Genomic DNA, 14049 nt, shown 5'->3' with positions numbered 1-14049 from the left:
GATTGATTGAAAGTAGCAACAAAGAAATCCTTCAAAAAGAAAATAAGACCATTCAACATAACGCTTATTTTAGGCAACCAAACTGATTAAAACAAAATGCTAACAGCATACTTGACTTATGTTCAAATGCATTCTTAATAACAGCTTTTAGAGAGTGAATATTCGGTTCATCGTTTTTTACTTTGTAACGTTTCTTTTCTTTCAAATGAGTTTCTTTTGTCCAAGGTCCTGTAAATGAAATAGATTGTAGTACAAAAGCAGGAAATAATTTATTTTGATACTTGGTAGAATTGCAAAAAAATTGAAGATCTGCAATGTAACCATACATTGCTCATAAGACTTTGATACGTCAGGTTATAAATTATGACGATAGAAAGATACTCATAGCTATTACATGAGGACTAGGCCTTTTTAAAGGATTCTTAGACTACACTTGTACGACTATGATGTGATTTTTAAGGCATTACTAAGTATTCCTTGGCCTTGAAATTGACAACATCAATTAGATGCAAACAATATATAACTGCTTGCTACCAGACTCCATACTCAAACAAACATTGATATCTTTTCCAGCATTACAATACCTTTCAAAAGCTTTCCAAATGTAATGTGATTACATGTATTCTTTTACATGATTTTGCACGCTCCATCATAGAGTTTGATTATAGCGATTCTTTGACGGCATGCCTCTGCTCTCATGACACACTCGTTCGAATATGTCTTCTGATCTGAGCCACAAACTGCTTTGAAGTCGCTTCGTAGGCAAGGAATTTCGCAGGTTTCTTTCCTGTTTAAGAAGGTAAAAACTGGTTAAGCGTTCACGGCCGCGTTCAGGGCCTAAACATTTGACATTACAGCTGCAATGCAAGAAAATTAAAGTTTTAGAGAGTTTCCTTGCATGGAAAAGTGGGATCATTTTTCCGAGGATGCGAGAGTCCTGGGAACTAGTGACGTACGTTACTGAGACACAGAATCCCTATTATGTGACTGAGAACTACTTGGAGTTTTAATCAAAGCCAGAATTGGCACGTTTTTTGTAGGCTTTAAATTTCGTTTTGGTCAAAATGTAAGACAATAGGAGATTCATGTTGTTTTTGCAAAACATTTTCCGATTTCTTCGGTGCACTTTTCATCAAGGCCATTTTATCACTGGCTCGTCAATCTTGTAATGTTTACAAATTAATCAACAGGGCTATCGTTCATTTTCATCATGGAAAAATTTTCTTCAATTCAATGCACTTTAGAAGATACTCGTTGATTTTATAAGATCATTTTTGCATAATGGGGGCTGGGGGGCTATGTTACAGTTTGTGTATCTTCCAATATTTTGTGTATCTTTTACAACACTCAAAGAAATACGGGTAACAATTTTTTTGATCAGTTATGATCAGTTTTGATATGATACATGTCTGATGTTAGTTCAGCTGAAAAGGCTTCATATGTTTTCCTTTGAGATATTTCAGAAGACCAATCTTTACAAACCTTCCGCATTTGTTGTGAATTGCAAATGATGAGTTCCTCACAATGGTTATCGCCTTTCTTTCTTTGCAAGCTGCGAATCTCAGGTGGCATTCGCTGGAATATTTTGCTCCGTCACTTCCACAAACTGGCCTGTAGATCTCAGGACAGGCAAAAGCGCAATAGTTTTCTGAAAGACAGGCATGTGTGAAGATTAATTACGCACTAAACAGGGAGTCGAAATAAGAAAGGGGATTGGGGAATTGACCTTTTCTGAAAGGAAATTTTTGATGAAATTGCCTGCAAGGAATTTTGAATTTCGAAATTTTAGTTGAATGTTTCCGTCCTTGTCTGTTGCAAGCAGCTTTGCGCATTTCACATTCGTTTGAGTACGTTTTCAAGTCATTCCCACAGACCGGCAGATAAATGAAATGGCAGGGGAACTTGCATGCTGGGTATGATACAGGGACCACGGCACTGCCAACAACTGTAAACGAAACATTAAAACTAACAAGTATGAATATAAGCACAAAGATGTCTTTTTCTATCATCACCCCTACGACATATTTGCTGTGCCTCACTATATTGTCGACTTTCTTTCTCGATGTTTTTATCAACATAACATGAGGATGCGCAGGGGAAGGGAGCATCATCGCCCCATCTTTTTAAAAGCTAATTCAAGAACGCCGGAACAGGTCTTGGAGTAGAGGGGAGGGGGGAATTAGACAAGTCGACAAACTCTTACGGTGGTTTGCCAACATTACCTTTGACGACACAACCTTACTATCATACTTCAGCAAAAAGGTTGGGGGGGCTACTGAGCCGCCCGGCTCTGGCATGCCTGTGGTTGGCGTAAATAAATTAAGAAAAATTGCCTAGAATAAGGAAATGATTTCTCCAGGACAGTAGTTGCAGACTACATTTCTTTCAAAATTTTTGGGCTGGTTTGGGAGGTGCAAGGATACTTCTAGCTACCTTCATTACATAGGGAAAAGTCAACGTATCAATGTTTCTACTTCATGCATCTGCTTCACGAAGAAGTGCTGCAAGCTCATCGTGTTTGATGTCCTGCTACTTCAAACCTGCTGCTTCTTGCACATCAAACCAAGGACAAAGGGTACGGTAACTGACATCCCAGGAAGCCCTGGTCCAGCGTTGGCATTTGGTGTTCAGTTCCCTGAATAACTAGCAACCCATAGATGTAGTGCTTTGAAACCATACAATGGGCAGCCCCCCCCCCCCCCCTATATGAATTTCATTCCGATGGCACTGTAGAATATTGCAGAATGAAAGGGTGTTGTAGGCGAACGTCATATCAAATCAGATAAATCCTAGCTTTATTTTAAATCGCATAAGCAACAAATATGATTAGAATATAACTATAAACACAATGCAAAAACCTGATAAAGCTGCAAATAAGAAACACAACATAGCTGGCAAGATATGCGATCTTCGGTCTGTAGTTTCTTTCAATGCTGCTGTACCAGTCTCTTATGTGTTCCTGTCTGCAGTTCTTATAACTACAGCTTGTCGTTAAGTGTTTTGGCAAACTAACGACCTCTGAGGATACGTATGCAATTATCCATAATTAGAGTGACAGAGATAGATCTATTATTTTAATAATCGAACAATTTTCTAATAATGACAGTATCATTCATGTAATGGTGCTATTAAGCAAGTCAAACTTAGAGATAATTAAGTCAAAGTTTTGAAACTCGATTTCAGACATATGTTTTGGAAAAAAGCACCAGTGCGTACCGTAAACATTCAATAACATCTTTCATTAGGATTGAATTTCTACGGAATTAAAATCATGAAAACTGAAAATTACAAGATGTAAAATTTGTGTATGTGAAGAATGTCCGTTTGGTTGTAGAATACGAAAAGTTCTTTTATTCTAAAATTGCATTTTCAGTGCAATCAATAAAATTCCGTTGCTATGATGTAATTTGTCGAGAAATCTTACCTTTCTTGGCAACTGACGCTAAAGGAGAGCATCTACGCAATATTCAAACTGTTCGTACTTGACCTTTCTGATATAACGCGAGCACTGGGCATCCGGGTGATTTGGCCCAGGATAGGCTGGAGACGCAATGAGATTGTGAGTTTTGCAGCGGATTTTCCAAAGTGTGACAGTAAGTTTATGGCATCACAGTTAATGTTTGCAAACCACCGTAAAAGTTTGTCGACTTGTCTAATGCCCCCCCCCCCTAGGAAAGTAGGCTGTGCTGTAGGCAGATTCAAGAGACCAAACCCTTGACCACACCCTTATCACGCCCATGTTGCATTTGTGTTAAAGACTCTCAGTTGTGTGTAGATAAACTACTTACTGACAGAAAAATTTGATAAAAAATTGCTCATCTACAGTACAATTGAGGATTGCCAACACAGAATTCTTCCAACGAAATATGAAATTACTTGTTAACGGGGCCTGAGATACTTTATGTAGAATATTAACAAATTTTTCAACATTTGAAACTACAACAATTTAATTTTTTGAATAGAACAGTAAAACAAGGAAAAATCTATTTCAAAATCTCTTGACTTCAGATTTTTTCTGGGACACCTAGCGGTGACGGATTTCCTGATAATTTGAAAAGCATGCACAGTCTATAGCATTGTTACCCTAACCAGTATCGTAAACACGTGGCTTAATCAGAACTGCAGTTTTAATCAGTTGCTGCGAATCCACGAGAACATTTTTTGGCGCGCTGAATGTATTTACGCTAAGCCATCTTCGTCGTTTCTTTGTTTGCAGTAGCCGTTCTGTCATACCTTAATTGTTTGTCCAACTGAAGTGTGGTCCCATCACCACTTGGCTATCATTGTAAACAAAGAGATGCTTTTTCACATATAAATATGAGCTTTTTTCTGTTGTAATTACTACAAAATTCATCAAGGTATCCTCAAGCACGATAGCTGAGTATTTTGGTGGGTATGAATTTTCTTCGAAATTTAATTTGCTGGTTTATAGTCCTGTTCTTTGTTATATACCATTTTCTAAAGTCGTTTGTAACCTTAAACCATGTTGGAAAATTGAACAGAAAAAGGTTTTAGTAAAACTTTAAACCAAGCTTATTTTCCTTTTTTAGAAATCAGATCTTCAACAAAATGAGTTTCATTGCAGTTTTTGGATTCATCGTAGCTTGCACTGCTGGTAAGATTCACCTTAAACCTGCAGATTTCTAGCTGTTGCAGAGGTCATTATTTTTGTAGAAAACATTCTATTAGAGACCTAGTATTGGGGCTAGTGAGCTGTTGTAATTCAATTCTGGTTACAAAATCAAAAACATTTCATATATCAGATGTATTTGTGTGTTCATTATTGTTCACAGCTAGCCCCAAAATTGAAGCATCTTCTAAAAAGGAACTATAAACATTCATTTTGCCAGAAATACAAATTTTACTACTCAGTGACTACAAAATATCTTATAAAATACGAGAGTATATAATGATTTTTACAAAGAAATCTATATACAGAGAATCGTAATACCAACTTTCAGTAAAATTGGGCTCAGTAAAATACAGTAATCGTGTTTCTATAGTTGGGCTTGGAGCACAAATTCGTCTCAATATGTATGCCCTTGATAGCTTGCTGGAATAATGCAACGCTTTCTGACAAATGTTGTTATTCTTTAGGCGCCTTGGCTCGGCTAGACTGCAGTTTTCCTTGCACGGCTGACTATCGACCAGTGTGCGGGAGTGATCTCAAAACATACCCCAACGAATGCGCGATGAGATGGGCGGCCTGTAAACAAGGACAGGCCATCATAGCTGTATACCGACAAGCATGCAAGGAGCAACGTATGTGTTTGATGTTCTCTATTGGAGAATCTGATGCACTTGTACCAAATTTTGCAGTTATCATAATAAATAATAATCTTAAACAATTGGCATATTGAAAGAGCTACTATATTAGAATTCTCAGAGTCATAGCACCTTTGGGGGCTGGAGACCATATGTAAATTGTGAGATAATATTGGATAGCATTTCGATATGTTATGTACGATAAGGTATTCTAAGAGCATTTTATAGGGCTGGTTATCAAGCATAGTCTTTTGAGAATACACCCCTAAACCCACCTATTGTTGTCTCCTTTTTCAATAATTTTCCTCTCGCTATGACTGGTTGTAAACCATTTTTCGTGATTGCCCTGTTTATCAATGAAGTATATTTGTAGATTTAGCATTTTAGTGAACAAGAATTTAGTCTGATAATTGCGTCATCAGTTTGCACAGAGAACAAAGATATTAACGACTTTAACGAGTCCAAAATATGTTCTAAAACAATATAAAAACGTCTAAGAGATGTCTAGGCGTAGCCCAATCCATGAACCACATCACATGCAACAGGCCACTCAACCACCACCCTTCCCATAACCATAGAACACACCTTGAGCTTTTAAACGGGAGTGCCAAAAAGCTTGTACTAGTTTTCATATGTATGAGCTCAAACTACTTTGAACTGCTGGTATTGGTATTTCATCAAGCTTATCTTTTCAAATCATTTTGATAATGTGACTGCATTAATTTCTATCTAAGCAAACGAGTGCAGTTTTGGATGCACACGGGAGTACTTACCCGTCTGTGGAAGTGATGGGAACAAATACTCGAACGAATGCACCCTAAGAATGAACGCCTGCACATCTAGAACGGCCATCAGCGTAGTCAGCAGATTTGCTTTTGAGCACACTGATTGCGAAAGGTTGGTGCTCCAAATACTTTCAGAGTTTATAATGCAGCTTTTGTGATTGCATTTATAGTCTTGTTTTTGCATCAACAGTGATTCTTTTTCCATTTTTGTTTGTAAAATACTTTAAAATCTGTACACATTGAGCCAGGCAGAGAATTCAATTCCACTACGATATAAAATTCATGTATAGCAGATTTTTCCAAGCTTTGAAGAATTCTTGAACACGTCCCTTAATTGAACATACGACTTGGATCAGTTGCATAACAGGTGAAATGTATTAAGAGACATATTGGGGAGAATTCAAAGAAGGAATGAGTATTGATTTTCAAAACGGTTCAATCTGCTCTTGCTCATTCTTAAAGAAAGATTTTCGAAATGAAATAGAACAAACTGTAGCTTGTAACTTGGCTCTTAGTTTAAGTTCTATTCTTGTTGGTCTTGCAGTGAATCTGTTGCTTGTAACTTGTAATAAACTGTTGCTTGTAGAATAAAATAGAATAGAATAAACTGTTGCTTGTAACTTGGCTCTTAGTTTGAATTCTATTCTTGTTGGTCTTGCAGTGAATCTGCTTGCAACCTCGCCTGCACATTCAACTACAGTCCTGTGTGTGGCTCGGACGGCCAAACCCACAGCAACGAATGCGTAATGGCCATGAATGCTTGCAGGGCCAAAACAGCGATTGTCAGACTGTATGAAGGGGAATGCAAATACGTCGATGAATGTAAGTTTTGTCAGTTGTATCCACCTAGATTCATCTATTGCAAGGAAAAACAATGATCGTGTGACGAAGGAGAATGAGGACTAGTCACCAGTGCTTTAATTTGTATACAAATCAAGACAATTTTTTACTGGATTCATTTAGAACAACGTTAATTTCCTCTCCGGGAAAAAACATTAGCAAAGAAAGTTATTTGCCATATCCCTCATCAAATCAGTTCTATCCTGGGTACCAGACTCACCCAGAGGAACATTCCCTCAGCATAAAAAGCGACCATTGCCCGTTGTTGCATCCGCACTGGTCACTCTACCTAGCCCATATAATCCCAACCGTAAAAATAACTTGATGGACAAAGCAATTTAAATCTGGGCGGGGATTGAGAAGAACATTTTACTTCCCCATTGAGTCAATGCACTAGCAGTACCTTGGATACCTAAGGTATGAGAGGGGTAGACAGAAATAACTTAAAGAGTCGAGTTTATTCTGAAGTAAGATATAAAGAGCAGTGAAAAGAACCCTGCGATGTAAATAAGCCCTAGTCCAAAAAACTGTTCCTTGATTGTTTCTCTTGGTCACGCATACACGCGACAGGCCACATTTGTACGAGCTGATATCGTAAGAGTAGATTGTAACTTAAAAAAGGGATTTTTCATTTTAAGCACTGAGATGAAAAGATACTTTACAATACACGAAATTGCATGGTAAAAATATTTGAAGGCATACAGTTTATAGGTCTTCATGCTGTTATCTATTACCTTTGTAGAAGAAGAATCAAAAGCAAGAAGCAGGAAAAGACAACATTAGAAATTAAACATTAATTGAGATAAAGTATAAAGCCATTGAAAAAATCTGATATCATTTCGTGTCCTCTTCGTGTTTCTTCATACCTTCTCTTCCTTGCACAGTTTGGTCATAGCAAAACAAATCAAATTAATAAAATCTCTAACAATTTCGGTACGAATCCTACTGTACTATCTGAAAGTCCCTGAAAATTCCTTTGCTTTCGTGAAATCACGTACATTATTTACAGAAGCGAATTACCACATTTTTGAATCCCACTATGTTGAGATTTTTATACAGAAAGAAATTTTGTTTTGAAGAATCCCAAACAAAAAGAGGTCGGTACGGCGGCGTAACTTTATCAATGTTGTAATGCCAGAGGAATGGTTGGACAGTCTTACGAATTTATGTTATGAGTGAAGCCAAACAGTTATTGAGAACGGTGGATAGCGGACAATATTTTCGCTCCTCGCAGATGATAACTTTCAAACATTTATTGCTTACAAATTTTAGCGCACTCATAAATCGGGCCTGGTGTAAAAAGAATGCACAAGTGCATCAAAAGTTGCCCGTAGCAACCGTAGCAGTGTAAACTGAGCCTGAGAGCTGGGGCTTAGGCACTGGGCTTAGGACATATACAAGTGGTGCCTGTTGTGCCACTTTTTAGCCCTTTCATCTTCTTTCGAAATAAATTGACTCATTCAGAGGATTTGTTGTTCTTGAATGGGTATTAGGCGGACGACCTATTGGAAACAACTACCCACGAACAATAGACTTCTCAAGGGGAAAGCTCTCTTTGAAATGGGACAGAAAAGATTTTGTGAAAACATTTCTATTCTATGTCATCATGCGCCCCATTGAACTCTACGTCTACGTACATTTTTTTAAGTAATTCAATTAATCTTTTATTCTACCCTTTTTGTTGACTTGTTCTGTAAATATCGGTATCCCAGGGGGTCACTTAAACGTTATTTTTACGGCTGTGTCCATCCGATAATTATGGGTAAGGTTTTTTCTTGTTATGTGAGACTTTGGGTACCTGATTTAACAATATACATTTTTGATATTTAAAAGTTCAGCCAACACATAACTAACAAATCAAAGAAGTGAATAAAATAGTGAGTACTTTCCATCAAATCTTTACCAATCGAATGCATCACTGCCTACTGGTGTGTAAATTAATAATTGTAGGGCACAGTCTAAATTACTGATAATAGAAGCTTCATCTGAGCAGCAACGTTTTGTACTTTGATACTTTTGGTCTCGTTAAACTTCTTAGCTGATGCTTTTTGGTCTGCTTCTAGGTGAATTTGATAATGTTGGACCCCCGTATGTGAAAAGTACAAGTGGCCCCGCTGGGATCGGTATAACCTAAGACTAGCCATATTTGGTCATCGCTAGACCTTGTGTACGTGTGACGACCCTTTTTGTATCGTTAACTTCAGTTCAGTTCAGTTGATTTTTGTAGCCGAACGTAGAAGGACTGGTGCAATAGTCGATTTGCTGTCGTCTTCTCAACTAACAAAGAATAGAACTGGTACTTTTTCAAGGTGACTTTCTATTGCTATTTCTATCTGATGGAAATCAACTTAACAATTGGTAGGCAATCTATTTACTTGGGGTCCAAATATACGAAATTTCATATCAGATTGGGCTTATGTGGGTTTCAGTTATTGCCTCATCAACTTTGAACCGCATGATTTCTGGATTAGATATTTTTTCCAATTTTGAAATGATTTTCGATGCCGTGGACCAGTTTTTGACGATATGATGAATTTACCACATTATATGCAATTATATTGAGCCTATCCAGATGACTGAGCCAATGTTTTGACTTTATTTCTTTGAAAAGTTGTGTAAAATTTGCAAAATACAGAACCTTGTTGTAGCACCAAAAATTTTTAGTTAGACTTAGTACGGAAATCACCGCAATGGCGCTGGCAAAAAAAACCGAAAAAGATTATTCTACAAATAAGAATGAGTCTGTAAAGTTTCCTGAATATAAACTTTATATTTAAAAAAGAACTGCTTCAAAATTAAAGAGCTTCTTGCGGAGCTGTTCCTTTGTGCACGAGTTGACTGGCCACTCCCTAGACCAAACAATCACTTTTTATTGTATTTTGTACCCAATACGTGCAGAAAAAACATCGTGTACCATCTCACAAAGGACTGTTCTGCTTAGTTTGAATATAGTCATAGGAAAAAACTATGGTTTGTAGGCAATGTCGACTCATCAAGGGACTAGGGAGAGCAATGGACAAGGGAAGAAAGGCTCTGCCTAAAGAGGCTTCTCCCGTCAATACACGCGGGGATATTTTGTAAAGGTTGGATGTCTCCCTGATACCGTATATCCTCGAATAAACCCCGCAGGCTTGTTGATTTATGCACTTTTCATATGAGGTATATTTGAGGTGTTGGCTTATTAAAGAAGTTTACTGTAAGGGTGGGGCTTATTCGAGTGAGACTTATACGACGGGGCCATTTTTAGGATTAATGGTACAAACCCAATTATCCTACCCCTAACATTGATGAAGCCTACAATCCTGGACAAAATGGTTGAGACAAAGTGTAGATTTAGAAATTTTCAATTTTAGGTTGCCTTTGTAAATTCAAATCCTTCCTTGCTCCTCGATTCATTGTTGGATTAGCAATTCTATCTTTTCTTTTGTGCTTCGAAAACATACATTCAACCAGGAATCAGGGGATTGGGGAGAATTTATTTTTCGAAGGAAAGAGAAAACATAAACTTTTCTTGAAAAGTCGAAACTATTTGAACATTTGTTAAGCATGTTGCAGCTCTGCATTTCCAGTTATAGTAAGTATAGCAAAATTCTAATTTATTTCGATGTTCATGCTCGTTGACTCCCAAGAAGGACATTGGCTCAAATAACCAAAGAAGGTACTTGTTCATTTGGGTAAGTGTGATTAATCTAATTGATTTGTTGATAATGTGATTGATAATGTGATTGATTTTTAATTGTATTTCCCAACTTTGCTAATGTTAATCTGCTCCATACTTATCAACGTATAGAAAATATATTTTTAAACACGTTTTGTTTTTCAGGTTACAAGATGAGTCTGTACGCTTCCATATGTTTGGCGATGGCTCTTTCGGCATCAGGTAGATTCAATTAATTATAAACATTTGTTGTTGATTATTCCCACTTCCTTAGTGATGATGTCAAAAATTGACAACGCAATATAAATTTTCATTTCAGACTCTAGTTTAATCTGTCCCCAAGAAAACTAAAGCCGTATATTGCGTCGGCTTGTGAAAAGTTGAATAATAGCTAAAGCAGGGGTGTAGCACTAGAGGGCTCAGGCAATGGTGGAAATTGTGGGTGGTTTAGGGGGGCAAGTGCCACCTTGGTTTTGTTAAATTGTCGGTTAGGACATGCTTTATTCTGTGAATTATTTTTTGTTGGCATTGCCCCCCCCCCCAACCTGAAAAATGATTTTCCGCCACTGGGCGCAGGGGGCTAAGCCTCACTTGTCAACGCCAACAATTACCCAATTTCTACCTTTGCTTTGTTTTAGCAGCATTTTTTATTGCAACATTTTTGTCTGCGACACGCAAAATGGTATTGTCTGCATATTTCACAATGCTTGAATACTCTAAGACTTGCACAGTCAGATTAGAAACAATTATGATTAGAAACAATAGAGGGCTAAGTATTGAGCCTTGACGAGCCCCTGTTGAAAAATCCTTCTTATCCGAAATGTCTACTAGAAAATGTCTTCAAAAAATATATGCTCGTATTTTTGTTCACTTTCAGTTTATGCTCTCGACTGCGATACAATTTGTAAACCAAATGCCCTCGAAATGAATTTTCGCGTGTGTGGAAGTGATGGCAAAACTTACGCCTCTGAGTGTGACCTAAAGAAAGCTGTTTGCAAATCTCGACAAACGGTTTCAATTGTATCTCCTGGTAAGCATGCCTTACTCTCCACATCTTATTTTTAAAAGCTTTTCTCCCATGCTTTAGTTCCATGCTTATAACAATTGTTACCAGCATAGTTAATATGTTACCACGAATGAATCAGGTTTTTCTTTAACTTTCTCTTCGAGATTTTTCATGACATTTAAGATATTTTGATTAAACACTAAGAGCATGTTCCAAAATGCAAAGATCTCATTAACGGACCCGTCGTTATTTAGGCAATTGCAAAAAGCAATTTTCAACTAACTGCGTATGCTTGAGAGACGGAAAAGATTTATAAAGTAGCAATGAATACAACATTGTTGACCAAAAGAGAAGAAGATGTTTCATGGAAATCACGCGAATAAAACATGTTTACACCGATGTTTGATATGTCTGGCAAGGGGTTTAGAACCATTTGTGTAACGAAGAATAACTTTTTTCATACCAGGAGCTTGTAAAGGCAAAGGGTGGGAAGCCTGTAAAACTAACATCTTTTGTGGTACAATAAAGGCTGGAATATGCGCCAGTGATGGAAAGCCGTATTACAACGAATGTGCCATGAGAAGGCATGCCTGTAAGGAGGGAAAAGCAAAAGTTGCAGTTCATGAAAGTAGCAGCATGACATGCTCAAAATCAAGGTATAGAGTTCTTGTTAGTGACGTCATCAAATATTTTTTATAACATTTTTCATTATTTTTAAGTTGAATCAAGAGAAAATGGTAAAATCTTTTGGAGTAGCATTCCACTCTGCCATTTGTGTCATGAAGATCTTCCACTTAGTTGCTATGCCATAAGGCTCTTTTCACCCGTACCAAATAGCCTCTTTGAATCTGTTACGCAATACATCTGATAAGGACAGGATAGAATGCTTGGCCTAAAATACTAGGCCTAAAAAGAGGCAACGATGGTTATAGGACAGGACAGTATGGGCGGCCTACCAAGAGCATTGTGGTAAAAAGCCAAAAAAATCCAGATTAGATATATCAAAAGTTGTCAGAACATTTTTGCAGTTTCTTTCTACGCAAGCATAAAAAATGCATGCTTAAAGTAAAATGAAGTTATTGCCCGATATTGCACTGTTCACTGATTATCATGACTAAAAATATTTGCTACTTTTCACCATCCTTTTTTTAAAAAAATAACCTTTTGAAAACCCCCTGGAAATGATGGAGCAGTGGGTCAAATGGGTAAACCACCAACCCCCTAGATTAAAGTCACTTCTCTGGTAGACAGTGTTTCTCAGCTTGGATTTGATGGATTTCACGCCCTTCTTGGAGTTCTAATAATATTTGTTCTTTCCTTATTTGGTAAAGTAGATATAGGTATAACCAATCAAGGCCTGACTGTCCTGGGAAGCAAGCGTTTTCTTTTTAAGATTAAAACCCAGCTTGTAACTTTGGTCGGTAATTTGATATACATTCTTCGCCAGTTACGTAGTCATCAACGGATATGCTTTCATTCTTTTCTGTGATACTTCTCCACCGTTGAAATACAGCCCGTGTTTGCTTCTGATGATCACATTTCGTCTCGTGTTGTTTTCATACTTTGAAAGATGTTGCCAACAGTGGCATAACGGAGGCACCTGGGAATCTAAGGAAAACACAGATGGGACCCTTTTTTAAGGACTGCAAGAAAGTCCTATCCAACGCTGCATAGCATGTCAAAAAGTAGCAGAACGTAAAAAAGAAAACTTTTTCTCGTTAACTAGGGAAGGCTTGATTTATAGAAGCTTCAGTTGACGAAATTTGAAAGTTTTTGAAATAAGATGAACTTGAGCGAAATCTTAAAAACCTGGATATAAATGAATACAAAGATCATATTGGGCACTTTTTGGTCAAGGCCCTTAGTTATCGAACAAAGGTGTCCTAAACTGCGTTACGCAACTGGTTGTTATATAATGGGTTCGTCAAATATACCCAGATGATATAGAAATATAAAAATCTTTTGGATTTATGATTAAGTTGAAAGCCACGTCTCATTAACTTTTAACAGATTTTACAATTAAGGAAAGTTTTTAAGCAATGATCATGAATATCTATTTGTTTCAGCTGTCCAACATGTGCAACGGAAGACAGCCCTGTTTGTGGAAGTGACCATAAGACGTATAGTTCGATATGCAAGCTACGAGCTACTGCCTGTCAGCAGGCAAAAGCAATAATTGTTCTGAAAAAAGGTCCTTGCGATGATAAGGATCGAGAAGGTAACACTGACAGCGAAGAATTCAATTTGGATGAAGCAGATGAAGCTGAGGAGGAGTTGTTTTACTAGAACGGATATTGAGCACCTCACAAAACGACTCTCCATTTTTATATCACCTTAACTTTAATATTTAAGCCATGATGCATATTTTGATACAAGTTATCTTTGATTAAGCGTCTGAAGAGCTGACATTGGATTTTCTTGCTTTTTTTAAAAAAATACGCTGTTCATTTATCTACATTTTCCCATTTCGAAGCTCATTGAGATTCGGCAGCAGG

At 37.4% G+C, this 14049-nt stretch overlaps 3 protein-coding genes across 6 annotated transcripts; 2 read left to right on the top strand and 1 right to left on the bottom strand.

Moving 5' to 3' along the window:
• Positions 1-51: 51 nt before the first annotated feature.
• LOC148958744 (tomoregulin-2-like) lies at positions 52-3011 on the bottom strand. The gene is made up of 4 exons (XM_089111752.1): positions 2859-3011; positions 1483-1648; positions 585-787; positions 52-228 (listed from the first exon to the last, which is right to left on the bottom strand). The coding sequence occupies exons 1-3, from the start codon at positions 2887-2889 to the stop codon at positions 628-630; spliced, it is 357 nt and encodes a 118-aa protein (XP_088967878.1). The 5' UTR covers positions 2890-3011; the 3' UTR covers positions 52-228; positions 585-627.
• Positions 3012-3444: 433 nt separating this feature from the next.
• On the top strand, positions 3445-7737 carry LOC135681641 (double-headed protease inhibitor, submandibular gland). 3 transcript variants are annotated; one of them, XM_089111751.1, is made up of 7 exons: positions 3514-3593; positions 4217-4389; positions 4551-4615; positions 5098-5262; positions 6000-6162; positions 6712-6872; positions 7633-7737. In XM_089111751.1, coding segments are annotated over exons 3-7 (537 nt in total). In that variant the 5' UTR covers positions 3514-3593; positions 4217-4389; positions 4551-4569; the 3' UTR covers positions 7635-7737. The 3 variants fall into 3 exon arrangements, with proteins under 3 accessions (XP_088967876.1, XP_088967875.1, XP_088967877.1); XM_089111750.1 differs by lacking the exon at positions 4217-4389 and having other exon boundaries at positions 3445-3593; XM_089111749.1 differs by lacking the exon at positions 4217-4389 and having other exon boundaries at positions 3497-3559.
• Positions 7738-9049: 1312 nt separating this feature from the next.
• On the top strand, positions 9050-13967 carry LOC148958743 (ovomucoid-like). 2 transcript variants are annotated; one of them, XM_089111748.1, is made up of 5 exons: positions 9050-9199; positions 10714-10770; positions 11426-11578; positions 12021-12210; positions 13621-13967. In XM_089111748.1, the coding sequence occupies exons 2-5, from the start codon at positions 10722-10724 to the stop codon at positions 13838-13840; spliced, it is 612 nt and encodes a 203-aa protein (XP_088967874.1). In that variant the 5' UTR covers positions 9050-9199; positions 10714-10721; the 3' UTR covers positions 13841-13967. The 2 variants fall into 2 exon arrangements, with proteins under 2 accessions (XP_088967874.1, XP_088967873.1); XM_089111747.1 differs by having other exon boundaries at positions 9110-9248.
• Positions 13968-14049: the final 82 nt, after the last annotated feature.

Source organism: Rhopilema esculentum, chromosome 12 (genome assembly GCF_057945365.1).
Source record: "Rhopilema esculentum isolate cy_ngs chromosome 12, ASM5794536v1, whole genome shotgun sequence".
NCBI lineage: Eukaryota > Metazoa > Cnidaria > Scyphozoa > Rhizostomeae > Rhizostomatidae > Rhopilema > Rhopilema esculentum.
Note: the sequence above shows the minus strand (reverse complement) of the source record. Positions and strands in the feature narration are given on the sequence as shown.

What these genes read in the sequence shown, in the direction of transcription:
- LOC148958743 (XM_089111747.1), top strand. Translation starts at nt 9,227, where the DNA reads ATGGAAATCAACTTAACAATTG. An exon ending in GGTTTCAATTGTATCTCCTG is followed by an intron (nt 11,579 to 12,020) that starts GTAAGCATGCCT and finishes TTTTCATACCAG; the next exon opens with GAGCTTGTAAAGGCAAAGGG. An exon ending in ATGACATGCTCAAAATCAAG is followed by an intron (nt 12,211 to 13,620) that starts GTATAGAGTTCT and finishes TATTTGTTTCAG; the next exon opens with CTGTCCAACATGTGCAACGG.
- LOC135681641 (XM_089111749.1), top strand. An exon ending in CATCGTAGCTTGCACTGCTG is followed by an intron (nt 4,616 to 5,097) that starts GTAAGATTCACC and finishes GTTATTCTTTAG; the next exon opens with GCGCCTTGGCTCGGCTAGAC. An exon ending in GAGCACACTGATTGCGAAAG is followed by an intron (nt 6,163 to 6,711) that starts GTTGGTGCTCCA and finishes TTGGTCTTGCAG; the next exon opens with TGAATCTGCTTGCAACCTCG.
- LOC148958744 (XM_089111752.1), bottom strand. Translation starts at nt 2,889, where the DNA reads ATGTTGTGTTTCTTATTTGCAGCTTTATCAG. An exon ending in CTTATTTGCAGCTTTATCAG is followed by an intron (nt 1,649 to 2,858) that starts GTTTTTGCATTG and finishes CCTGTCTTTCAG; the next exon opens with AAAACTATTGCGCTTTTGCC. An exon ending in ATTCACAACAAATGCGGAAG is followed by an intron (nt 788 to 1,482) that starts GTTTGTAAAGAT and finishes CTTCTTAAACAG; the next exon opens with GAAAGAAACCTGCGAAATTC.